Here is a 25,756-nt window from a genome sequence, read left to right as displayed (position 1 = left end):
TTTATTGTTGGTTAGAAATGTAAAGCTTACTGAAAAAGTAGTAAAGTGATTTATTTAGTACATTGTAACTGGAACATTTCAAACACTGATAAGATAGTGTTTTATTTACTTAAAGAATCAAGATCACTTTTTTGTGATTTCTATCATCTATATCAGAATCAGCAAATGTACTCTGTTAGGGCCTAAGTAACTCATAATTTCAGTGTTGTGAGCATAATGAGAGCTGCTGATATCCAACTGTTGTTCATTTTCCACTGCCAACCAGCTAAGGACAATGTAAAGATGTAAAAGCAATGAAAGAAACTACGTTTCAATAAAATTTTATTTACAAAGCAGACAGTTGACTGGATTTGACTTAATGGCTATAGCTTGATGACCAGTGATCTAGATGTAGATGAATCCCCAAATTTTAACTGCATTTTCTCTTCCTCCCGTCTCCTTTCCTCTTCCCTCCCTCCCTTCCTCCCCCTCTTCCTTCCTTCCTTCCTTCCTTCCTTCCTTCCTTCCTTCCTTCCTTCCTTCCTTCCTTCCTTTCTTCCTTCCTTCCTCCCTCCCTCCCTTCCTCCTTCCCTTCCTCTCTCCCTCCTTCCCTTCCCTCCCTCCCTTCCCTCTTCCTTCCCTTCTTCCCTCCCTCCCTCCCCCCTCTTTCTTTCTTTTTCTTTTTTCCCTTTTTTTATTTTGTCATAAGGCTTGAACTCAGAGCACAGACACTGTCCCTGAGCTCTTTTTGCTCAAGACTAGTACTCAACCACTTTGAGCCATAGTGCTACTTCCTCAACTGCATTTTCTAATATTACACTTTACTTTTGCAAAAAAAAATGTGAATAATCTGAATAATGCTTATTAGATTCTAATGTAGCATGTGAAAAAATCATCTTTTAAGATTATGGTGAATGGTTATATACCTTCTTAAGTTTGGATGGGTTTACAAAATTATTATTTTTCAGGGATATCTTCTTTTTTTTTTTTTTCGCCAGTCCTGGGCCTTGAACGCAGGGCCTGAGCACTGTCCCTGGCTTCTTTTTGCTCAAGGCTAGCACTCTGCCACCTGAGCCACAGCGCCACTTCTGGCCATTTTCTATATATGTGGTGCTGGGGAATCGAACCCAGGGCTTCATGTATACGAGGCAAGCACTCTAAAACTAGGCCATATTCCCAGCCCCGATATCTTCATTTTTTATCATAACTGCTCATTTAAATTGATAAGTGCTAAGAATGTCATATGTTGCTACTCTAGGATTTTTGGCTTTCATTTCTTTTTTCTGCACTTTCATCCCTGGATTTATAAAAATTCTCCCTGGATTTCTTGATGGGAGATCAAGAGATAATACTACAGTTTACTAGCTGGGGACATACTAAGTAACAGTGGCAAGACGACCAATCAGCAGCAGACCTAGACAGAAGTGTCATAACTGTCTCCACACCTGTTTAGCTGTTTGTATACCAGGAGCAGCAAACTTAGTCTTTATGTAACTTACTCCCAGCAAATGTACTGTGGTAAATGAAGTTTAAAATATGTTCTTGAGATTTATTGTTACGTGACTAAACTATATTAACAGAACTTATCCAACATGGAGAAATGCAAAGTAAGGACTATTGTACAATAAGCAGTGAAGGAGAGATAGAAAAATTAATGTTGGGGTAGTTCTTAGACTGGGGGAAAAGCATTTGGAGTCTTCTTGTTGTTAATATTCCAATTATTACTTGGATTGTACCTTTATTCGATGGCGAACCTCAAAAGTGCTAAGTTGAAAAGGAGGGAAAAAAGGTAGACAAAGAGAAAGGAGACAGCTCAAAACCAGCACTGGCTTATTAGAACAACAGCTGCAAGCGCTGGCCTGGCTCCTTGCTTACAATCGGAAGTCGTGACAGCAGGTCTGAAAGAATGCTAAAGTCGTCTAGTAGAGGCGGTTTGGAAGTAACTGACTGTGGGACCCATTAGGGAAACCAAGTCAGTCTTGGGGAAAAGGAGGTTGCTGAGTGAGGATATTTGTTCAGGGTTGAAGCTAGGAGCAGATTTTGGTCTGCGGCCTGGTGCTTACGCAGGCAGAACTGTCAGCGAATCAGGGAGCCTCCAGATGAGGACATCCAGCCATTTGGCCTAACAATAACCATAAAGGGCACTATGGGCCCTGTTTAGGCATGAGTAAGATGAACAGCAGCTATTTACATTTGTTCTTGGTGTTTTATTGTTTCTAATAGATGAACATTAGTTAAGTTCCAGCAGTCACTAAAGTCTTATGACTTGGGTAATGTATTCATATCAAGTGGAAATAATATCCACATTCTTCTCTCTCCTTTTGCACAGAAATTCTAAGCATCTAATATTTACTAAGCATTTGCTCTACTCCAGACAATGTTCTGAACTTTACATGCATTATCTTGTTTAAGCCTCACAATAAACTCGGGCAGTTAGAGCAGTAGAAGAAAACTAATCTCTGAAAGTAACTTTTATTTCCCAAATAACCGCCGTGGAGCAGCTATTCTGATCTTGATCTTTTGTTGTGTCCTAGGGAATTGCTTAGTAGGAGAGTCCACACTGCCTGAGACCTGTGTCTTTGTCATGCAACAGCACTGAAGATGGCTGAGTCCTAGTGTGGACCAGAAATTCCTTCTGCTATTTCGGCCTAGGCAAAGTGGCGGCAAGGGGACTTGCGAGAGCTGAAGGTATCTGTAGAAACATGAGCTTGCTCTCTCAGGAGAATGTTCCCCACTGTGTGTCCTGGGAACCAGGCCAGCTTGCCTGGACGGAGCCCAAGCCTAAGTGCCCGGCTGTCAATCTTTTCTCTGGAATTGCGAGGCAGTCTTCTCTTCACTGGACATTGAAGTTCCATCTGATAATGGATACATATGCAACAGACGCGCGTTCATGCGCTTAGGCAAGCTGACAACCTACTCCGGGGCCCAGCACCTTTCTGGTTTCGTGTATTCATGGCTGCTTGACAGTTGGTGTGTAGCAGTCACTTGTAAGCAGAGGTAAGGGGCTTGTCAGCGTTGGCGTGCGCGTTTTCCAGATGTGTAGCCGTGTCGGTGGACTTCTGCGGGAGGGGGTGTCTCGTTCCCTGTCCTCCACTGTGCCTTCCTCTTTCCTGTCCCACCTGTTGTAGTGAAGGGGTTGAGTGCTTTGTCTCTTTCATCTGAAATGTGGAAAGCTTGAAGCTGAAGTGCAAATTTTAAAAGTCACGACACACACACACACACACACACTCACTCCCACAGATAATCGGTGTCCTGGAATGTCTTTAGCATGCAGGCTAATTGCGTCTCTGAGGAACTTTTTAAGTTAACTTTAACTCCGAGGATCTTTTAAGTTAGCTTCACAAAACCTAATTAACAATTTTATGCGCAGGATGATTGCTCTCATGAGCTATACAAGTATGGAGACCTATACTAAATATTTTCTGGCACGCGTGAGGCCTAAAACTTTGGCAGTGGTAGTAGTAAGAGGAGTGTCCGCTATTATTATATGTAGGATTTAATGAATTACTTTCTGCATACTGCATTTTTGTTTAGAAATCTACCCTCAGTTTGGTTCATTTCCAATTGCATGTATCTTACACTGTGAAATTTTCTCTTTGTAAAATAACTTATTGCTTCCTTTAACAAATCATATTTATAAGTGGAATTATTTCTGTATAGGGGTAGCCATCTCTAAGTAAAGTATTTTATTAAATTTATTTAGAAACCTGAGGTCAGCCCATGTAGGCGACCTTGACTTTTCCTCCTCTCATTTTCAAGTCTCCGCGGTTCCTTCTTTCCCGGGCTGCGTGAGGGCCGATTCCAGTTCTCCCCGAGCTCTTTACCTGTGCTCCTTTCTCCCCAGAAACTTACTGTCTTACTCATTCCATACATATCCGTCCTCCACTGCCGGGTGCCTTTAATTATCTAGAAAGCAGAAGCTGCCTGCAAGAGAACTTTATATTCTTACTTTACTCTATCTTTAAATGCCAAATGGCATGCTATCTTCGTCACTCCTAATGGCATAGTCTAAGTAGGCAGGGACTTGCCGCTGCCCACTCCGATGCCTTTCAGTTCATTATCTCCATAACCTGGAAGACCAGGTTATTTTATTTTTGTCCTGATGTTTTGAGGTTCCTCCTCTGAACCTTTTCAATCTCCCCTGGATCTAGAATTTCTCCATTTTCTCAGTGCCTATATTTGAGTCCTTTCTTGATCTCTCTGTGTTGCCTTTTTACTATTAACTCAACTTTATTTGTCTCTACTTTAATAACTTCCCCCACTGGCTTTTCTGATACTAACTTTGTGAAGAGTCCAGGTGAAGGACTTCCAGTTAATTTGTATTTTCAATCATTAACTTGATTATTTATTTACTTATTCAGTTACTTGTTTTCTTTGTAAATGTACCAAGGAATAGTTATGTCTTGAGAGCTATGCCATAGCTATGAGCAAAACCAAGGCCTTAGGTTCTTGTGAGAGAAGATGACATAATAAAAAAGTCTCACACGGTAGAAAGTGCTACGGAGAAGAGGAGATCATGTTAGAACACAGAGAGGAAGCATGCTAGAACACACAACCAGTGAAGTCCCTACATAGGATAGTAAGCAATCTGACAGACTGAGTGCACTATGTTCACGTTCGAAAGCAAAGAGTTCCTCACGGAAAAAAACAGGCCTTGAGATACAGGGGGCAGAGGTGAGTGGAGTATAGTAAATCAAGACATGCTCTTTCTCCTTCTGCTTCTGCTTCTTCATCTCCCTCTTTCATTACAGACATATAACATAGGATGCGCCAACATTGAAATACATCTTGAACATATATATATATATGCAGTAGATGTGTATGTATATGATATATATACACACAAATATGTATATTCATAACACAGAGTACACGAAATCAAATATCAGAAGCTCAAACTACAGAGAACCTTTTAAGGTATGGAGTCTTACTTTTCCCTTTTCCCCCGAATGTGATTGCATTTGAACAGAGAGGTAATAACAGCTGACATGAAAAGGAACTCTGAGGTTTCTTTGCGGACAAATGATTGCCCATACACAGTAGCCTCTTAATCTCCATGGGCATATGGTTCCAAGGAGACTGTCTTTGAGGAAAAGTCATAAATGTTAGACAACTCTAATCATAACGCATAAAGTTCATCACTCAGTAAATGTGAAGTTATTCAGATTTATCGTAACTATATCTTCAGTAGGCCTGAGTATCTGGAGTTTCACCACATCGAACAGGCTACATTATTGCCACAAAATTACTGTTGCCCACATTCATACTTCTCACTATGCTAAACTAGAACTTATTTCATGCGACCATCTCAAATTCTAAGGATGCTTGTTTCAATTGTCTATAATGCCACCCAACTTTCACTAGAGTCATGCTGTCTTTCAACACATCTAACAATTTCCCCTTGAAATACATAGTAGGGTGGGAGAAAAATGAGGGAGGAGGAAACAAGTTGAATAAGAAGTTTACTCATTGCCCTATATGTGGAACCGTCGCCCCTCTGTACATTACTTTGACAATAAATAAATCAATTTAGAAACACATACGAGGCACATTTCCTGCCCTTTTATCTTTGGAAGAATTTACTTTTGAGGGGGGCAACATTTGCTTATGAGGCAGATTTGCACTAAATTAAGGGTAGGGGAACACTCAATAGATTACACAATTATTTTAAAAACAACTGAAAATAACTTGGAAATGAGAGCTGCTGTCAACTGGGCTTCAAAATACATGCATGAGGATTAAACATTTTTGCTTTAAATGTATTTTTTATGTTTTATTTATCATTTTGATACAATAACTGCATATAACAAATCCATGAATAAGGTGAGTTTACTAAACTCAAGTGTGTGAGATGTAAAATGTATTAACAGAGGAAAAGTTGAAGTTCATAACAATATTGTGAGAAATGGTGAGTTTCAAAACCTATTTGTGTGTGTGTGTGTGTGTGCGCGCGCGTGTGTGTGCTGGTAATGAGCTTAAACTCAGGTCCTCACACTCTTACTTAGCTTTATCTGCTCAAGGTTTACTCTCTACCTCTTGAGCCATACACCTATGGCTAGCTTTTTGGTGGTTAATTGGAGACGGGAGTTTTATGGACTTGTCTGTCCAGGCTGGCATCAGGCATGATTCTCAGATCTTAGCTTCCTGAAGGGTTAGGATTACAGATACATTTCACCAGTGCCTGCTAAGAAGCAGAAGACTGGGTTTAGGAGGTGATCAAACTAAGAACCTGGCATTAACAGTTAAATATGAGAAATATTTCAGTATGTAAGTTGAGTTCAATCGTGACATTAAACAAACCATATAAAAGTGACTAGTTTGGATGAGATCTTTAGAAAAGGACAGGAAGCCCAGATGCAAGGAAGGACTGAGCTCTAAAGACATCAGATGTTTGAAGACCAAGATGTTAAAGGGAATTAGAGTGAGAAATAGTTAAGAACATGATTGAGAAATGAGTTTTTAAACCTTGAAGCCATAGATGATCTTTACAGAGTATCAGAGCTCCTATAGCTAGGTGCTTGATGGACTGGATGAAATACGGAGGCAGGAAGTAGGCTTTTTCAGGAAGATTTGTTGTAAAAGGTGAGTAGAAGTGGTAGTAGCTTGGTATGTGCTGGAAGGTTACTATTATTTCCTAATGATGAGGAGAAATAACACAATGCCTGCTTTGAAACCAACCAATAAAGAAGGCAACATTGTAATCCTCTGCTAGGACTATCCTAGACATATACTAATTATTACAAATGAGGGAAACCATGGAGTCTGTGTTTCTTTGGGTCTAGATTGCTTCATTTATTATGAGTTTTTCCATTTCCTTATGAATGAGGCAAGTCATTTTTTTTTTCTGATAGAAGCATAGAATTCCAAGTGTCCAGGCCCCACAACTGACAAAAAAAAGTTTGGTTATATGTAGACATCAGCTATTATCACCACCATACTTTACAAATCTTGCATCTGTGTTTTGCATGGCATTTCCCTCCACTAGGATATTTTCCCAGGTCATCATAAGTGAAGTCTAGCAATTGAGTCTCTATTCAGGCCCCACCTACCAGCTTGAATGACTCTCCGAATCAATCCCAAACTCTCATTTAAACATCTACCTTTCCCTTTCTATTCTCAGTACCATTTGTGTTCGTTTGTGTCCCACAAAAGTTTGGATCGAAAATAGCCAGAAGGAGCAAGAGACTTATTAGGTGTTAAAAGCCACGAGGACAAAATAAAGTGAGTGGGAAATAGGGAATGAGAGCCAGGAAAATCACAAAAACTGCAACTCAGGTTTGATTCTTTGGTAAATAAGGAGAAAAAGAAGGAAAGTTGGAGATGCTATCTTGGACTTGGGTTAATGGTGAGACAGTTTGGCAAGTCACAGAGGATCTGTGGGGTCAGGTTTCCTGTCAGATGATTTTTTTGCTACTCAGAAGCACAATTGCCTTAATATTCCTGCCTTGTTCAATTGCTGGCTAGACACAGCCCAAAGGAACTATGAGTTTGGGCTCAAATGCAGTGATGGATTTCAGACTAAAGGCAAAGGTGCCCACAGTCAGAGATCTGAAAGGCACATTTTCTTTTCTTTAAAATTTCTTTTTTTTAATTGTTACTATAAAGTTGATGTACAGAGGGGTCACAGTTACATAAGTCAGGTAATGAAGTACATTTCTTTTTGGACAATGTCATCTCTACCCTCGCTTTCTCCCCTGAAAAGCAGATTTTCAAAGCTTCACAGAGCAGAACAGTTGGAGGATAATAAGAGCGAGAATTCTCTGTACAGGAGAAAGATAATGGATGTGGAAGAAAAGACTGAGATCTTTCATGAAACACGGCACACACTCCTGTCACTGATGTGTCAGAACTTCATCGACATGAAAACTGGTGAAACAAGGGTCCACCACACAGAGTGAACACCTAGAAGGCTGAAAATGTGGAGTACTGAGACACCCCCCCACCCCCCTGCCAGTGAGCAGGGCAGAGGAAGCAACTCTGCTGCTTCAGACCAGAGGGTATTCTGTACTCCAACCAAGGTTTTGTAAATGCTTCATGGTCTAGACAGCGACTTAGCCAGTGTGTGCTCTGTAGAAATAGGACCCCAAGTTATTTTTTTGGACAATGTGATGTCTGTGAAGAAGGAAACTAACAATCTGAAGGGAAAGAGTTTAGGAGATGACATAGATGCCTTCATTCATCAGTATAGCAGAAAAAAGGTAGAGCAAGTGGATACAGATATAATTAATTCAATGCAGAAAAGTGAAATTCTCCTGTGGTGTCTTTAATTCCTTAGTGAAGTAACAGAAATATCGACTAACAGAAGGGAAAGGAAACTTGGGGTTTTGAGGAGAGAGAAGACCAAAGTAATTTCCTAAGAGTGTAGCTATTGAATGCTTTCAACAACAATTCAGAGTATGAAATATCACAGCCAGGTACCAGCGGCTCACATCTTAGCTTCTTAGGAGGTTAAGACCTAGGAAGTCATGGTGTGAAGATAGTCCTGGGATTAAAGTATTGAATGTTCCATTTCCAATTAACCAATAAAATGTCAAACTGGAGGTATGGCACAAGTAGTTTAAAAAATACCAGTATTGTTATTCTTTCTTGATAGAAGCATAGAATTCCATTGTGTATATGCAACACATTTTCTTTTTTATTCCCTTTATTGTCAATGTGAAGTATGGAGGGGTTACAGATTCATATGTAAGGCAGTGAGTATATTTCTTGTTCAACTTGTTACTTCCTCCCTCATTTTTCCCCCCATCTCCTCCTCCCCCTTGCCCTCTCCCCCCAAGAGTTATACAGTCGGTTTACACCAAATGGTTTTGTAAGTATTGCTTTTGGAGTCGTTTGTCTTTTTATCCTTTGCCTCTCAATTTTGATATTCCCTTTTACTTCCCTAGTTCTAATATGCATATATACAGTATCCAGGGTACTCAGATGAGATACAGTGATAGTGGGTGCACTACCACAGGAAGAGAATAGGAGAGAAACAACAACAAAAAAGGTACAGCTTCACATGGCATGTTGAAAATAATTACAACAATGATATAACACTTGTTTCCATAACATGGAGTTCATTTCACTTAGCATCATCTTTTGTGTTCATAAGGGCATAGCTATTAGGCTCTCGTGATCCTCTGCTATGAGTAGCCTAGATCTGTACTAATTATTCCCTTTGAGGGAAACCATAGAGTCCATGTTTCTTTGGGTCTGGCTTACTTCACTTAGTATAACTTTTTCCAAGTCCTTCCATTTCCTTACAAATGGGGTAATGTCATTCTTTCTGATAGAGGCATAGAATTCCACTGTGTGTATGTACCACACTTTCCTGATCCATTCGTCTACTGAGGGGCATCTGGGTTGGTTCTATATTTTAGCGATGGTAAATTGTGCTGTGGTGGACATAGTTGTGCTGGTGGCTTTGGTGTGGTCTTGCTTGTGGTCTTTTGGGCAGATGCCCAAAAGCGGGGCTGCTGGGTCATAGGGGAGCTCTATGTTTAGCCTTTTGAGGAACCTCCACATTGTTTCATTTGTAAGGAAATGGAAAGACTTGGAAAAAATCATATTAAGCGAAGTGAGCCAGACCCAAAGAAACATAGACTCTAAGGTTTCCCTCATAGGTAATAATTAGTACATGACTAGGATAGGCCTAGCCGAAGATCTAATAGCTCAATAGCTTTGCACATGTGACCACATAAGATAATGCTAAGCAAAATAAACCCCAAATTATAGAAATAAGTGGTTTATCATTGTTGTTATTTTCAATGTACCAGGTGAAATTACGTCATTTTGTCGCGTGCTTCTTCCCCATGATTTTACTTGATGTCACTATAACTGATTTTGGCATCCCGGGTATTGTATATATATTTATTGAAACTGGGGAAGGGGAAACATCAAAATGGAGAGACAAAGGGTAAAAGGTGAATCAATGCAACAGCAATACTTACAGGATATTATGCTGTAAATCAACTGTACAACTCAGTGGGGGGAGGGAGGGAACTGGGGAGGAACAAAGCTGGGAGAAAAATGAGGGAGGAGGTAACAAGTTTGATAAGATGTACTGTCTTATGTAACCCCTCTGCACATCACTTTGACAATAAATAAAAAAATACCAGTATTGAGAACACACACTCTCTAACACACACACGCACACACGCACAAATTTCAGTTACTTAAAAATTCTGTTTTATTCCTACAAGGTAGCTGGTGACTCACTGAACAATTTGATGACACAGAATGGGTGATAGTATGCTGTTTGACAGGCCCTCAGTTAGAAATATTGGAGAGGATGTTTTCTAAAGAGATGCAATAGGATTCTGGCAGGACTACTTCAGTGTAGGTGTAAAGTGGGTAGCATCGGGGTCCAGTCCTTACTCTTCTTCACCTGTCCTCCTACTGATATCTCTGCTCATTCTTAAATCCAGTCACACCTATTTGAGACTTCCCTATTGCTTTTTCTAACTTCATTTTATGGATACAAAAATTTAATCAATTTTACCTTAAACTCATTGGCGTCTATTTGCCTTATTCTCATTGGTTTAAACATGATTCAGGCCTCTCTTGCTTTTTTCTCCTCATATTTACCTTTATCCATAAAGTTTTTATTTTAAAAGACAAAAGTCACCCATAGTCTAAGCAATTTTTTTTATATTTTTTATATATTTTTTATTTTTTATTTTTTATATATTTTTATTTTTATTATTTTATTTTATTTTTTATATATTTTTTATGTTCTTTTTTTTCCAAATTTTTATTATCAAACTAATGTATAGAGAGGTTACAGTTTCATACATTAGGCATTGGATACATTTCTTGTACTGTTTGTTACCTTGTCCCTCATGCCCCCCTCTAGTCTAAGCAATTTTATATCTGAACCTGTAGATTATATGTTTCCAACAATTTAAATACATATACGCCATGAAATGTTCTATATAGTTTCATAATGTAACACTGTTTTATAATAAAGCCTATTTAAAAAAATTTTTTTTCTTCTTTTTTATTCCTGGGTAGGATTTTATAACATAACTGAGCACACTTCATAAAGGCCCACTGAGGTACAGCTTGCTGTTTTGGTACCTTTAAAGCACAGCCCTGGTTAGCTCACAAGCCTGGCCAGTGCCAATCTAGCTGCATGAAGGTGTTCCTGAGCTCAGTTCCATTTCACCTACTTTCGCATCTGCACTGATTTTTTTTCTTATTTATTGTCAAAGTGATGTACAGAGAGGTTACAGTTTCATACATTAGGCATTGGATACATTTCTTGTACTGTTTGTTACCTCTTCCCTCCTTTCCCCCTCCCCCTCCCCCTTTTTCCTTTCCCCCCATGAGTTGTTCAGTTGGTTTACACCAAACAGTTTTGCAACTATTGCTTTTGGAGTCATTTGTCTTTTTATCCGTTGTCTCTCCATTTTGATATTCCCTTTCACTTCCCTAGTTCTAATACCAGTATAGACAGTTTTCCAATGTACTCAGATAAGTTACAGTGATAGTGCGGGTATAACCACAGGAAGGGGATACAGGAGGATTATCAATAATAAAAGCTACGGTTTCACATGGCATGTTGAAAGTAATTACAACAGTGATATAACACTCGTTTCCATAGCATGGAGTTCATTTCACTTAGCATCATCTTAGGCATTCATAAGGGCATAGCTATTGGGCTCTTGTGATCCTCTGCTGTGACTAGCCTAAACCTGTGCTAATTATCCCCTATGAGGGAGACCATAGAGTCCATGTTTCTTTGGGTCTGGCTCACTTCACTTTAAAAATATTAGTCAAGCTCAGAGAGAAAAAATGGTGCCTGTTTTCTTTCATGTGTGGAAGCCAGATCTAAAATATAGCTCGGCAGGGTAACCTAGAACTCTAGGTATTCATGCAGAAAAGGAACCGATGAAAGGAAGATGAACCCAAAGGCATAACTCTCCTGAACAGTAAAAATGCTATGAATTCTAGAAAATGGAAACAGTGGTTTTCATTGTTGTTTGTGGTGGTGTTTATTTTTGCGTTGAGGGTTGTTTTTGGTTGTCATTTCAGGGAGGCAAAGGGAGCATAGAACAGGACAGAGGAAGGGAGAACAAATGCAATCATGCCGTGGAAAATGAACTATGCGGCTTGTGGCAGGGACAGGAGGGGGAAACTGAGGGAAAGCAAAGGAAGCGGTGACATTGTCCATAAAAGAAATGTACTTATTGCCCGAATTATGAAACGGTAACCCCTCTGTATAACACCTTGATAACAGTAAATTTGCACCAAACAATAATGCATTATGAAATCTGTCTCCTCATGATGTTTGTCAAAATCGTATGTAATAGCAACTTCGGTGCGCTCTACACGTGGCGTTTTGATGTAAACATGTGGTGGATTTATACGGTTCTGTGCACGTACCAGTCAGCTCTTGGGCTGCCGGGAACATGACTTAATAGAAGCCCCTGCTGCTGTGCTCTGAGACGGGGCCATTGGTTTGTCGCCAGTCTCTATTCTCCATAAGTGAATATTGGGAACGCACTTGGATGGCCCATTTCTGGGAGATGGGGGGTTCCGCTGCCTAGCGACTGGCTGGAGGGCTCCCCGAAAACCCTGCCCAACTTTCCCTGTTCCTCCCTTGGGGGACCAGACTCACAGAACGTGTAAAGACAGACTCCTCGCTTCTCTCAACTCCTTTCTCACTTTCCCTCAGAGCCTTTTCCCTTCTGATTTCTTGCACACTTAATTCTATCTTGGCATCAGTGTCTCAGGCGACCCCTCCCCTAAACCCCCTCCCCCCCCCCAAAAAAAAACCACCCCAGCCCGAGACAATCGTGTGCCTTTCCGATGATCGTTCTACACAGCCAGATTGCAGCTGGGGATTGAGTGCTCAGCCAGAGCACGGCGTTCTTGAGGGCACTGCCATTGCTTCTTCCCAGCCACGCGCTGCACCTGCCTGCCCATCTTTCCAGCTTCCCTTCTAACCTGGCCCGGGGCCCCGGGTGTTCACCACGTGGGTTCACCGAGCGTGTTCCCACCTACCTCGCCCTTACCCTTGCCAAGACAGCACCGCCAATCAGCGCCCTGGCAGTTCAGAGCCTTTACGCACGGGCTTTACGCACGGACTTTACGCACCGGCTTTACGCACCGACTTTACGCACGGACTTTACACGCACGGAATTTACGCACGGACTTTACGCACCGACTTTTTACGCACGGACTTTACGCACCGACTTTACGCATGGACTTTTTACGCACGGACTTTTTACGCACGGACTTTACGCACCGGCTTCTTACGCACGGACTTTACGCACGGACGCTCCGAGGCCGGCCCTGGTGGGATGACGCCCGTGTGATCCCACCTTTTATTGAGGCTATATTTTCTTTTTCCAGAAAGCAGAGCATCTGTGGACCCCGGGGAAGCACAGGGGTCGGGCCGCCGCGGGGCCCCTCGGGGAGGCCGGGGGTGCTGGCGCCTGGCGGGCCGTTCCCGGGGCGCGTCCGGGCGGGGCCGGGCTCAGTCCTGCTTGCTCTCGCCCGCCAGCGTGTGCTGGTCGAACAGGTAGACGGCCAGGCCGGAGCGCGGCGCGCCCATGGCGCGCAGGTTGTGCACGTGGTCGGCGAGCTCCTTGATGGACAGCACCTGCTCGTGCAGGTAGTGCGTCTCGAGGAAGTCGCAGAGGTGCGGGTCGGCGTGGCGCGCGGCCAGCGCGTGCAGCGCCAGCAGCGCGCGGTTGACGTCGCGCTCCAGGCGCAGCGCGCGCCGCAGGGCCTGCAGGCCGCCGCCCCAGTCGTCGCGCGCCGGCGCGGGGATGGCGCGCAGGCGCAGGCGGCCGCCGCGCTGGGTCTGCAGGCGCATCAGGCCCTCGGCGTGCGCGCGCTCGGCCCGCGACTGCCGCCGGAAGTAGCCGGCGAAGTTGCGCAGCGCCACGTCGTCGCGCGCGAAGTAGTAGGCCATGGACAGGTACACGTAGCCCGCGTGCAGCTCCAGGTTGATCTGCCGGTTCACCGCCGCCTCGCACTCCGGGTGGAAGTTCTGCCGCACGCGGGACCGGGCCCCGGGGCGGCCCTGCGCCGAGGCCCAGGCGCGCGCGGGGGGCGCGGGGGGCGCGGGGGGCGCGGGGGGCGCGGGGCCCGGCCCGGCGGGGCGCAGGCGCCGCGCCAGCAGCCGCAAGCCCGACAGCATGGCTCCTCGCGGGGCGGGGACGCCGGGGGGAAGCGGGGGTGGGGGCGCCGGGCTGGGCGGCGGAACGCGGCGGGCGGCGACGGCAGACGGCGTCACAAGGCCCCCCCCCCCCGCCCCGGGCGCGCCCTGGGCCTGGACGCCGGGGGGTGGGGTGAGGGGGGGGCTCAGCCTCGGGCCCCGCCCGCCCGCCCTCCCGCTCCCCCCAGTCCTGGGTTTCTGTACCAGGATTTGAACGCAGGCCCCTCCCTCCGCCTTTCCTGGAGAACGGGTGGGTGTCGCCCCCTTTGCCTGGGCCGCCCCTCGGGTTGAGATCCGCCTGCCTCCACCTCCCCGGAGGGAGCCGGGATCAGGACCCTGGGCTTCGCCTCCACCTTCCCCGGAGGGAGCCAGGATCAGGACCTGGGGCTTGGCCTCCACCTCCCCCGGAGGGAGCAGGGATCAGGACCCTGGGCTTTGCCTCCACCTTCCCCGGAGGGAGCCGGGATCAGGACCCTGGGCTTCGCCTCCACCTTCCCCGGAGGGAGCCGGGATCAGGACCCGGGGCTTGGCCTCCACCTCCCCCGGAGGGAGCCGGGATCAGGACCTGGGGCTTGGCCTCCACCTCCCCCGGAGGGAGCCGGGATCAGGACCTGGGGCTTGGCCTCCACCTCCCCCGGAGGGAGCAGGGATCAGGACCCTGGGCTTCGCCTCCACCTTCCCCGGAGGGAGCCGGGATCAGGACCTGGGGCTTGGCCTCCACCTCCCCGGAGGGAGCCGGGATCAGGACCCGGGGCTTGGCCTCCACCTCCCCCGGAGGGAGCCGGGATCAGGACCTGGGGCTTGGCCTCCACCTCCCCGGAGGGAGCCGGGATCAGGACCCGGGGCTTGGCCTCCACCTCCTCAGGGGGGAGCCGGGATCAGGACCTGGGGCTTGGCCTCCACCTCCCCCGGAGGGAGCCGGGATCAGGACCCGGGGCTTGGCCTCCACCTCCCCGGAGGGAGCCGGGATCAGGACCCGGGGCTTGGCCTCCACCTCCCCCGGAGGGAGCCGGGATCAGGACCTGGGGCTTGGCCTCCACCTCCCCGGAGGGAGCCGGGATCAGGACCCGGGGCTTGGCCTCCACCTCCTCAGGGGGGAGCCGGGATCAGGACCTGGGGCTTGGCCTCCACCTCCCCCGGAGGGAGCCGGGATCAGGACCCGGGGCTTGGCCTCCACCTCCCCCGGAGGGAGCCGGGATCAGGACCCGGGGCTTGGCCTCCACCTCCCCCGGAAGGAGCCGGGATCAGGACCCGGGGCTTCGCCTCCACCTCCTCAGGGGGAGCCGGGATCAGGACCCTGGACCTCAATACCTGCGCAGAGCACTCAGTTCCCGAGAACATCCTCATGGATCACCGTGGAGTGTTAAAGCGAGGTAGAGGCACCGCCACTGGAAGGGAAAAGGAGAGACCACAACACCAAGAAGCTACGGTTCCACATGGCGTGTTGAGAGTAATTACAGCAGTGATATATCACTCGATTCCATAACATGGAGTCCATTACACTTAACATCATCTTATGTGTTCATAAAAGCATAGCTATTGGGCTCTTGTGATCCTCTGCTGTGACTAGCCTAAACCTGTGCTAATTATTCCCTATGAGGGAGACCATAGAGTCCATGTTTCTTTGGGCCTGATTTTTTTTTCCAAGTCCTTCCATTTCCTTACGAATGGGGCAATGTCATTCTTTCTGATAGAGGCATAAAATTCCATTGTGTATATGTACCACGTTTTCCGGATCCTCCCTGTCTACTGAGGTATTGGAACTAGTGAAGGGAAAGGGAATATCAAAATCGAGAGACAAAGGATAAAAAGACAAATGACCCCAAAAGCATTACTTGCAAAACCATTTGGTGTAAACCAACTGAACAACTCATGGGGGGAGAGGGAAAGGGGGAGGAGGGAGGCGGAAAAATGAGGGAGGAGGTAACAAGTTGAACAAGAAATGTACTCACTGCCTTACGTATGAAACCTCTCTCTACTTCACTTTGACAATAAAGGAAAAAAAAATAAGATTCCACCTCACCCCAGCCATAACGGCAGTCATCAAGAAAAACAACAACAAACGCCGATGAGGATGCTGTTTGTGGGAGGGGAATGAGCGCAGCCATTGTGGAAGCCATTACGAGAGTTCTTCAAAACTCCAACCTTAAATAAACTAGCATATGTGCTTGTGCTAATCCATTCCTAGGCCAGATTCAGAAATATGCGTGTTCCTTTGTTTTTCCTAAGTTGTAGAATGTAGATCTAGAACAACAACACCAACAAAGCCATGAGCCTTAAAGGGAGACTGTTTGGGAGGGTAGAACCAGCACGAGGGGGAAACTAGAAGATAGGATAATTATAGCGTGCAGAGGATCAAATTACACTGCTATACCTGTATGAAAATGTCATCATGAAATCCATTATTTTGAACCAGATTCCAAAGGGCATGAAGCTTGGTAAAGGTCTAATAATTTAGGTACAATTTGTATAGAGAAAGAAGACATGAATGAAACAAGATTGGGGAAACACACCAGAATCTGAGCAGGACACTTTTTTTTTCATTACTTTAAATTGTCTCTTGAAATAAACCCTTGGAATATTCTGAAAAAAAAAAAAAAACAGATGAAGCATCTCATAGAAGAAAATTCCAAACAGCTCTCCATATCTTTCTTCCCAGAGACACTCATTGCTAAAATGCTGATGATTATTCTCACTGATTGAGAAGATGAGGAGAAATAGATACCCCTGACACATGGAAATGTAGTAAATTGCAGGCCCATTGGACAGTTGGGCAGCTTGACAGGTTATACATCTGTGGACCATCATCTGAATCCAGATAATTCGTGTACTGATACAGCCCATGAAGTGGGATGTCATTGTCTCGTGTTACTTCTTCAACAAGATCTCCCCCCCCCTTACAAAGTCTGGCATAATTTGCCAGACTCCCCAAAATGGAACTATGTGGTAGGTTCTCTATTTATCTGGTGGATATTCACAATGTTGTTCTAGCAACAAATACAGCTTTGGTGGCTTCTCTGCCTTGAGCACCCCATAAGCTCCTAGGCCTTGCTGGGGCTCCCTCTGTCTGCTTCCTTCTTCTCCCATCTAGAACCTTGACTTTTTCTTTCATAGGGTGTTCAACATTCCTTTTTAAAAATTATATTTATGTACCTGCACACCTATTCTGCATCGCTGTACCAAACACAGAGGGGATGTGTGAGCTCTGGGAGGAGGAGCCTGAAGACCGAGTGAGCGGGGAACCTGGGCCATGAAGGCCAGTGAGGTCTACATACTGCAAAGAGCGAGAAAGGACAGAAGAAAGGAAGGATAGTTTGAAAACTAAGCACGAGAGGTAATAAGGATTCGTGTTGGAGGAAAGTATTTAACAATCAGTAACAAAACCCTTCAGAGAAGACACAGCTCTGTGGGCAGTCCAGTCCTGCTCACACAGAGGCGGTGTGGGGTAGAGAAGGCCCTGTAGTGACCTCTCAAGACTTCTGCCAGAGCTGGCCTCTGTCACCCCGCCAGGAGCCGGGGGACTCAGGGTGGTGACTCCGCTCCCTACCCTAGAATAGAGGAGAGCTCCCAGCACCGGACACAGCTGCTCTCCGTCGTGCCAATCCAAATTCCCCATACATAGGTGTGCCTTCTTTGAGAGCTTTTCTCTTTTAAAGTCACAGTCATTGGGGAAGTTGTATTGTTTTTATAAGGGTTAAATTTTAGTTTGTATTCTGAAATTGTAGTCTTTAACCGCTTGAAAATTAAAAAAAAATCTTTTTAAGTGTTCCTTGACTCCTTAATGAAATTTGCTCATCTATTAGATCCCTTTTCTCTAAGGCCCTATAGAACAGCACTCAGATGATTATTTTTTCAAAGTCTAAATATGTTATATATTGAGAGTATTTTATGTTACATTATAATTCCTGAAAGTGTGTATGTGTGAATGTGTGCATGTATATCCTTAAGAACAGAGCCAATTATTTTACTTTAAAGATTTCCCAAGCGTAACGCAATACATGACACACATTAAGAAATAAACATAAGTACATATTTTTCAATACCCAGCCCCAAATTCCACTGGAACAAAGCCTTCTATTTGATATAGAACATCGTATTTGCTATGTATAGTTTTATAAAGTAGGTTGGGGAGATGGCTTCACTTTTAAGTTCTTTGAAACTGCACAGAAAATATTTGTACATTGGCACTTCAGTCTCCAAATAATAACAATTCCTCCTTTACAAATAGATTAGTCAATTATTTATCATATCTTCAAAGTGTCTTCTCAGTGGGTAATGGAAAAACTATATGGGAGTGGATTGTTTTGGTTAACCCATCCGTTTGATTTATACAACAAATAGGATCAAATTTGTTAGTTTGCTTAAACTATTTGACTTTAAATACTAAGTGCTTTTAGAGTTTACATGCCTTGGAAATACTTGAAGAGCATTCTTCAGTTGACATTCATGGATAGGAATAGAGCCATAAGTGAAGAGGAAAAGAAATAATGAATTGTTTCTCTACCCCTCTGTAGTTTATTTTCAGTGAAGGTTTTTTTTTCCTTGTTTCTTTTAATTCCCTGTTTGGGCTAACAAAGCCAGTGATATAAGCAATTCTTCATTTCCATCACTAATCCTAGTCCCTTCTGAAATTATTTGCCAGAAACCTGTTATATGGTAAAGACAGGATGGCGGTAACGGCGTTTATCACTGTGGGTTATGTATTTGCTGTTAATGAAGTAACTGAAGGTTTAGAATAGACAACAGTATAGGGGAAAATATATTCTGCATATTGCTCTTCTTAGCACTATCACTGGAAAATCTCTCCAGATTCTCAATGAACTCTTTAAAAACAATTGTTGTTGTTTTTTTTTTCCTTTAATATAGTTGGACTCAGCTTTGGGGCCATTTAAAATAAAGAAACATCTTAGATCCCCTAAAATATCAGTCAGACCAAATTCTCAAGTGCAATACACGCTTCCTACAATGATCCATGCTTTATGTGCACATCTGGCATTGGACGCACAATTCCTTCTTTGCCTTGGAAGAAATGTTGCTGTGCCTTAAGCCACAGGACTACTAAGGCTACTAAGTACTTTTGAGTACTCATCTGGCTGGGTTACCTCCTCACATTGTAGTTGACTGTCCATAGCACTTTATGCTTTCCAGGTGTGCTAACCGATGTGATGATTCTCACACCATACTCTGTGCAGTGTTATCGAACCCGGGTATGTGGATTTACTGTGTTAGAGAGCAAGCGGTGCAGAAGCAAGTCGATGGCTATCCTGCTGCTTGTCTTAGGGGAATGTGAATTGCCTCAGGTAATCCCGTATGACAGCTAAGAAAAGGAATAGGCACTAGGATCAGAATTCACTACAAGCGACGTACCTGCATTTTGTTAATAAAGCTGTCACACCCAGAACATCAGGTGCAATTGGGACTACTCCTTGGATAAGTGCAGCTACACTTTATTGTAATTCTCTTGATTTTTTTTTTTTTGCAGAGTCAATTAGAGAATTGAGTAGGGATAGGATGGTGCAGTTACTCCCGTCTAATTTAGGTCTGAGGATGACATTGGATGGTCATTCCAATCAGGATGTGGCATTTGTTGGCCTCAGGGATATCAGTGGAGAGAAGTTTAGTAGCTTCTGACATTTTTACAGTGGTTTATACAACATAACACAAGGAAACAACATGAGGGCCCCACAACCTGCTAAGAACGTGCATTCCATCTGGATTTCCGTTAAGGAGCTGAGGTAACGACAGCCGCATCCATTCATGGATGGACTGAACCAACAAGGAGAGAGTTCCGGAACATGACTTCTTTCTGTTGTGAGTTCTGCATTTACTCACTGTGGTAGTGGAGTCATGGTGGTGATACTCCTTCTGGATATTGGCATCAACTGGACTCTATATTCGACAACCCTTAAAAGTGCAAATATTCTTCTTCCACCAGTGTATGACTGACCATTCAAGCCAGTGTGTATAAGTCCTTGACAGATACCCATGAAAAACATCTTCACATCTTTAGAAAGAAAGGATTTCTTTTGAGTCACAGGTTCAGAGCTTTCAGCCCATCATGGAGAGTATAGAGGGACAGAGCAGCTCAGATCACAGTGGATGGGAAAGAGACACAGACAGACAGACACATATACATACACACACATGTGTGTGTGTGTGTGTAGAGAGAGACACACACACAGAGTTCAAGACAGTGACAGAGACAGAGACTACCTGTAGTAGTTAGCTGTGTCTTTTCCCCACCTTTTATTACTTCAGGCCTGGCCGATGGGGTGGACGGTGCTGCCCACATTTATAGCGAGCCTCCTTGTCTTAGTTGTACATCTCTCATCTCCTACACAAGTCTGACTGCAATCAAGTTAGCAATCAAGATTAATCATCACAGTCCCTCTGGAAAAGGAGAGAGAGAGTTGAAATTGTGTATACTTGCCATGGACTTCGAGGGTCCTTCACAAGGAGGCAAAATTTCTCCTGCACTGGATGTGTTTGGGTGTGAAAATTAGTATATGTATGGGAACTGAACAACTGGATGAAAATTTTCCCAGGGCAGATGACAGTATCCAAGTCTTTTCTTTGTTATGTTATGAACAACGGAGTGGTTGGTCATTTGTATTTCCTGTAATAATAACGTCAGTAGACATTATCTTCAGGCTCTGTAGGTCACTACTCATGGTTGTCAATTTGATCCTGCTTTCCCTGGGGTAAGTTCTTTTCTCTTGTAGTTTTATGCCTTGCTGTGCTAGGATCTTGTCATATTTGTTGATAACAGTGAATTCAGTTTTTTTTTTTTTAATCTGTAAAACCAGTGCTAGTTTCCCCCTCTGCTCTTTTGCGTACTGTTGACGAGGGTCTCATGGCCCCATGCTTTGCTGCATGTGTAAACAGTGTCCTCCAGTTTCTCTAGAATGTACTCAGCGGTGAAGGCTGGGACCTCACTTCATACATCTGTTCTGGCATGCTCACTTTCTGAACGTCTCCTCACCTTACAGCTGAGAACCAGGTCAGGCTCCCTTCTTCTGCAGAAAGGTCTGGTATCTGTGCCAGCATGGAGTGTCAGTCTTTATTAAGCTTTAGAAGATGCAGCCCCAGCAGTGTGTTAAAATGGCTGTGGTTTACCTTGTCAGGGCATTAACTATTGAGTCACTGAAAAGAGTTTCCCATTAAGAAAAATACATACCCCCATACTAGAATGTCTTTGCATTTATCCTAGCCTACCACCCTCAGGAAGCACTTCAAATACGCGCTCCCAGTTCATGCCCATACAGTCAGTACACAGTAGTAGCCAAATTTTCCAGTTCCTTCTGTATATATTATCTCTTTGTTTCCTAGCAAGCTCAACATTTCCCTAATGGGCCCTATTAATTTAAGTGTAGTCTCTGATTGCTTTCATGTCACAACAACATTTAGCCCTAAAACAGTGGTTTGCTCAATCTCAGAGATGAGAGCCTCTTTGAGTACTTCCAAGAGTATTTCTGATGTCTATACCATTAAGCTAGTAATTAACTCCATAGAGCCTGTCCTGGCCTTGGTTAGCAAATTAGTTGAACTGAGTAAACCCCAATCCATTCTACATCCCATCATAACCTCAACCGAGAGACTATTGCACATCCTGGACAACTCCTGTCTCTGTTCCAGTCACCTGGGTGCAGGCGTTAGTAACTGTCATCTGCACCATGCTAGGAACTGCCCCTTTCCCCCCATCACTGGAGCCGTGATATTGTTAAGAATGAAGTCCACTTGCATGTTTGTTACCAACTATGAATTGTGTAATTGTATGAATTGTGTAATTCCAGTTAATTTGAATGCGAGTTAATTGTGTTTTATATTAGTATTTAGTTGCTGCACAGTCTAAATTAGCTACTGAAGTGTTTTATAATACGGTTTAAAAACTCAGCATGACATTAAATAACAGCACTTAGTAACTTGAGTACTACTCCGTGTCTTCTGAGGAGGGAGCAGCACAGCCTTTTGTGTCCTCCTGGCCCCGTGGACAGCATAACTTCATTCGGCCCCAGGGTACACAGGACTCACAGATGCGCTTAGAAAAGGTCCAAAACTACAGCAAGACTTGGACTGGCTTACCCGCCGCCCAGCCCCAGCCCCAGGCTGCGATGTGCCTCGCTCCGTCTTGCCAAAGCCGCCCCAAGCGTCTGAGGACTCCTTCCTAATGATTTACACGGTCTCTTGCTAGAAGCTCGTAGAGGAGTGTAGTAGGTACACACAAGCAGTAAAGAGTTTCCAAAGGGATTACTTTTTGCAAAATGTGGTCACAAACAAACTGACTTTCTGGGCACCACAGAAAACATACAGGACAGACAAACTGAAATACTTGTAGGAAAGGTTGAATCAAATGGGCAGGGAAGAGAGAAGAGATTAGCTTTGTGCCCTGGATGGAGGGTCCCAGGGAAGAGTGGTAACGGGAACCCAGCAGAGGGCAAGGTGTTCAGAAGGAGCCAGCTAGAGGAATGCTGGGTCTGTGGTCAAAGGGTAAGGCCAGCACCAGGAATCCGTGGAGGGGAGAGTCCAGGGCAGTAAATAGCTTGAATCCATGATCTTCCTTTCTTGGACCTTTTGTGGTGGCTTCCTTTGGGCGGAGGCCCTAGGTTCTAATAAGAACCCAGAAGATAGGGAACACCAGGTTGTAAGAGAGTTGGATGACACTGAGGAAGACAACAGAGGGGAAGGCCAGAACCTGCACCTGAGTATGGAGCATCCGCTAGCAAGCTCTGGTGCTCTGCCGGTCTACCTTCCACATGCTACCCCAGATGACTGCATGAGGTCAATAGAACTGAACCACCCTGTGCTCCGCACGTTCTTGCGGTTCTATGCCAAGGCATGCCCTTGCAGCACGCGGTCCTCGCTTCTTCATGGCCATTGCCCAGCTCCCAATTATGAACTTGCACTTAGACATGGCATCGCAACGTTCCTTCCTCTCCCCCACGTTTCTGCTTCCCATGGCCGTTATGCGGAGCACTGTTCCAACCAGCACTAGCCACAGGTATGTTTCTGGCAACTTAAAAAAAATTGTTTTTATTCTGTATCTGTAGCATTTTCAATATAATACCTAACACTGCACTCAGTGATGTTGTAAATGTATGTAATGAACTGTGGACTAAAATCCCCTCAAGTCAATAGTATTTCTTGTTTCCAAGTTATGCTTTAAGAACAAAGTTTAGGGTAGGTATAGGTTAATACTGTACCCATAGCTTAATCAGTGGCTTCTTTCCTTTGTTGTTATTCTGTTCCCATTCATAGTGGAGGCCAATAACCATTGGTTGAGACTGATTTTGCATCTTGAAGGTTGAATAAAGCGTCATCGTCGATCTAATTCCGTTCTGTTCAATTCCCTGTGTCTTTAGTGCCTTCTGCTGGGAAAGGTAGAGGCAAATCTGAAGCCAGACAAGAGTTTTAAATCATCTTGATAGCTCAAAAGAATTTTATGGTGTACATGTTCTTGCTCGCTGTAATGTGATATAGCTAGAGGTTTTATGACATAGAAATGTTCACAAACACACGCGCACTGTCTGTGACTGTATTCTCCCATGTGCGGGCTGAGTGTGACCGTTTTGATATCTATCACCATAATATTCATTTTGTCACAACAATTTTCAGATATGTGCAATAATAAGATATTCTTTTGCATTTGAGATAATTTACTCAATATGCCTAAAAAAAAAGGTGATGTACAGAGGGGTTACAATTAAGTAAGTCAGGCAAAGAGTATATTTCTTTTCGGATAATGTCACCCCTTCCCTCGCTCTCTCTTGGTTTTCCCCTCCCATCCTACCCACAGCTGTAAAGCTCATTTTCAGCAGAGTGTCTGGTGAGTACCACTGTTGCATTTGTTCATCCTTTGCCTTCATTTCTGTGTCCCCCTCCCCTCCCCAAACAGATAAATGAACAAACAAGATAAAAGGAAAAGAAAACAATGGCAACAAAGGAAATACCTCTTGTTTCTGTTTCCTAGAATTTGTTTTGGTAAATATTATTCTATGTGAGCAGATGAACATAGGTATTGTGCATCTACCCAGGTTCCTCTTCTAAGAATATCCTCCTTTGACCTCACTGTGTGTGAATGCCCAGACTTGTATAGTTTACCATGTCCCAGTGTACTTTTTTTTTCTTTTACCATACAGTGTATTTTCTTGTAGCTTTATAAGCACATTCTAGTTACTGAAAATGAGGGAATCCATACAACTTATGTTTCTTTGGGTCTGGCTTCCTTAATATAGTTTCTCCCAGTCTTTCCAAAATGGCAATACTTCCCAAAACAATTTACAAATTCAATGCAATACATATCGAAAGCCCAGCAACCTTCTTCAGAAATTCATATAGAACAATACAAGACCCTGAATAGCAAAAGCAATACTTAGCAGGAAGAACAGTGCTGGAGGAATTTTAAGACCAAACTTCAAACTCTGTTACAAAGCCCTGGTAATAAAAACAGTTTGGTACAGGCACAAGAACAGGCCTGAGGACCAAGGGACCTAATTAGAATCTTCTTGATAATGCCTATTTAATTCTGCTCTTTTTTTTTTTTTTTTTTTTGCTTTTTTTTTTTTTTTTGCCAGTCCTGGGGCTTGGACTCAGGGCCTGAGCACTGTCCCTGGCTTCCTTTTGCTCAAGGCTAGCACTCTGCCACTTGAGCCACAGCGCCACTTCTGGCCGTTTTCTGTATATGTGGTGCTGGGGAATCGAACCCAGGGCCTCATGTATACGAGGCAAGCTCTCTTGCCACTAGGCCATATCCCCAGCCCTAATTCTGCTCTTTTGTATCACTCACATTTTAGAACTAAACACAGAGATTCAGTATCAAACCACAAGTTCCAGTGATCACAATGGGGAGGTGCAGTAAGCACTATGAAAAGCTCTGGGAGTTCTTTCCCCGAATCCTCACGTAGCACTGGCTGAGGGGAAGCAGTGCCAGGTCTCGAACATGCTGAGTTAGAGACACCACACTTACTGTTACCCGTGGCTTCATGGAAATTGCATGGCTAGAAGAGAATGCTGCTAGTAATCTTTCTCAACTGAAGCAAGAAGAATGTTAAATATAATCCCTATGCTGTACTTACTGAAGAGAATTATGGAAGAGAATTTCAAATCCAGGAAGGACTACTATATTTGAGTAAGACTTAGTATTCACCTCACAAGAAATGACCAGCCATGTTGTTTAAAATTGAGAGCAGTTGAGCTCACATAGTAATTTAGGGACAAGTTTCTTCTAAGAATTAGGATACAGACTGGGTGCCTGTGGCTCACACACCTGTAATCCTAGCTCTCAAGAGGCTGAGATCTGAGGATCGTGGCTGAAAGGAAGGAAATTCTGTGAGACTCTTATCTCCAACTAACTGCCAGAAAGCTGGAAGTGGTGCTGTGGCTTAAAGTTGCAGAGCACCAGCCTCAGGCAGCAAAGCTCATGGACAATGCCAAGGCTGTGAGTTTAAGCCCTCAGCTGATTTTTTTCTAAAATAAAGAAATAAAAAAAAGAAGTAGGATATAATTTTATATGTCGTCTTTGGTAATTAGGTATTTGGGGGCCCACGTGGGCTAAAAAACAATGAAATAGTTTAGCACTCATTATTTTTCTTATAAATTTGTTTAACTTGTAAATCTTAGCAGTTGGAT

General features: G+C 44.1%; 1 protein-coding gene across 1 annotated transcript; it reads right to left on the bottom strand.

Annotated features, from left to right (window-relative positions):
* Nucleotides 1–13,444: 13,444 nt before the first annotated feature.
* Nucleotides 13,445–23,448, bottom strand: Ftmt (ferritin mitochondrial). Its single transcript, XM_048345872.1, has 4 exons — nucleotides 23,332–23,448; nucleotides 19,964–20,020; nucleotides 17,285–17,405; nucleotides 13,445–14,007 (listed from the first exon to the last, which is right to left on the bottom strand). Exons 1-4 carry the CDS (start codon nucleotides 23,446–23,448, stop codon nucleotides 13,445–13,447), a joined length of 858 nt encoding a protein of 285 aa, XP_048201829.1.
* Between the last annotated feature and the right edge of the window lie 2,308 nt (nucleotides 23,449–25,756).

This window comes from Perognathus longimembris, chromosome 5 (genome assembly GCF_023159225.1).
Source record: "Perognathus longimembris pacificus isolate PPM17 chromosome 5, ASM2315922v1, whole genome shotgun sequence".
NCBI classification, from domain to species: Eukaryota; Metazoa; Chordata; class Mammalia; order Rodentia; family Heteromyidae; genus Perognathus; species Perognathus longimembris.
The sequence above is the reverse complement of the archived record's forward strand: the minus strand, read 5'-3'. Positions and strand labels throughout refer to the sequence as shown.

What these genes read in the sequence shown, in the direction of transcription:
- Ftmt (XM_048345872.1), bottom strand. Translation starts at nt 23,448, where the DNA reads ATGACGCTTTATTCAACCTTCAAGATGCAAAATCAGTCTCAACCAATG. An exon ending in ACCATGACTCCACTACCACA is followed by an intron (nt 17,406 to 19,963) that starts GTGAGTAAATGC and finishes CGCTCTTTGCAG; the next exon opens with TATGTAGACCTCACTGGCCT. An exon ending in GATGCAGAATAGGTGTGCAG is followed by an intron (nt 14,008 to 17,284) that starts GTACATAAATAT and finishes CGCGCGCCTGGG; the next exon opens with CCTCGGCGCAGGGCCGCCCC.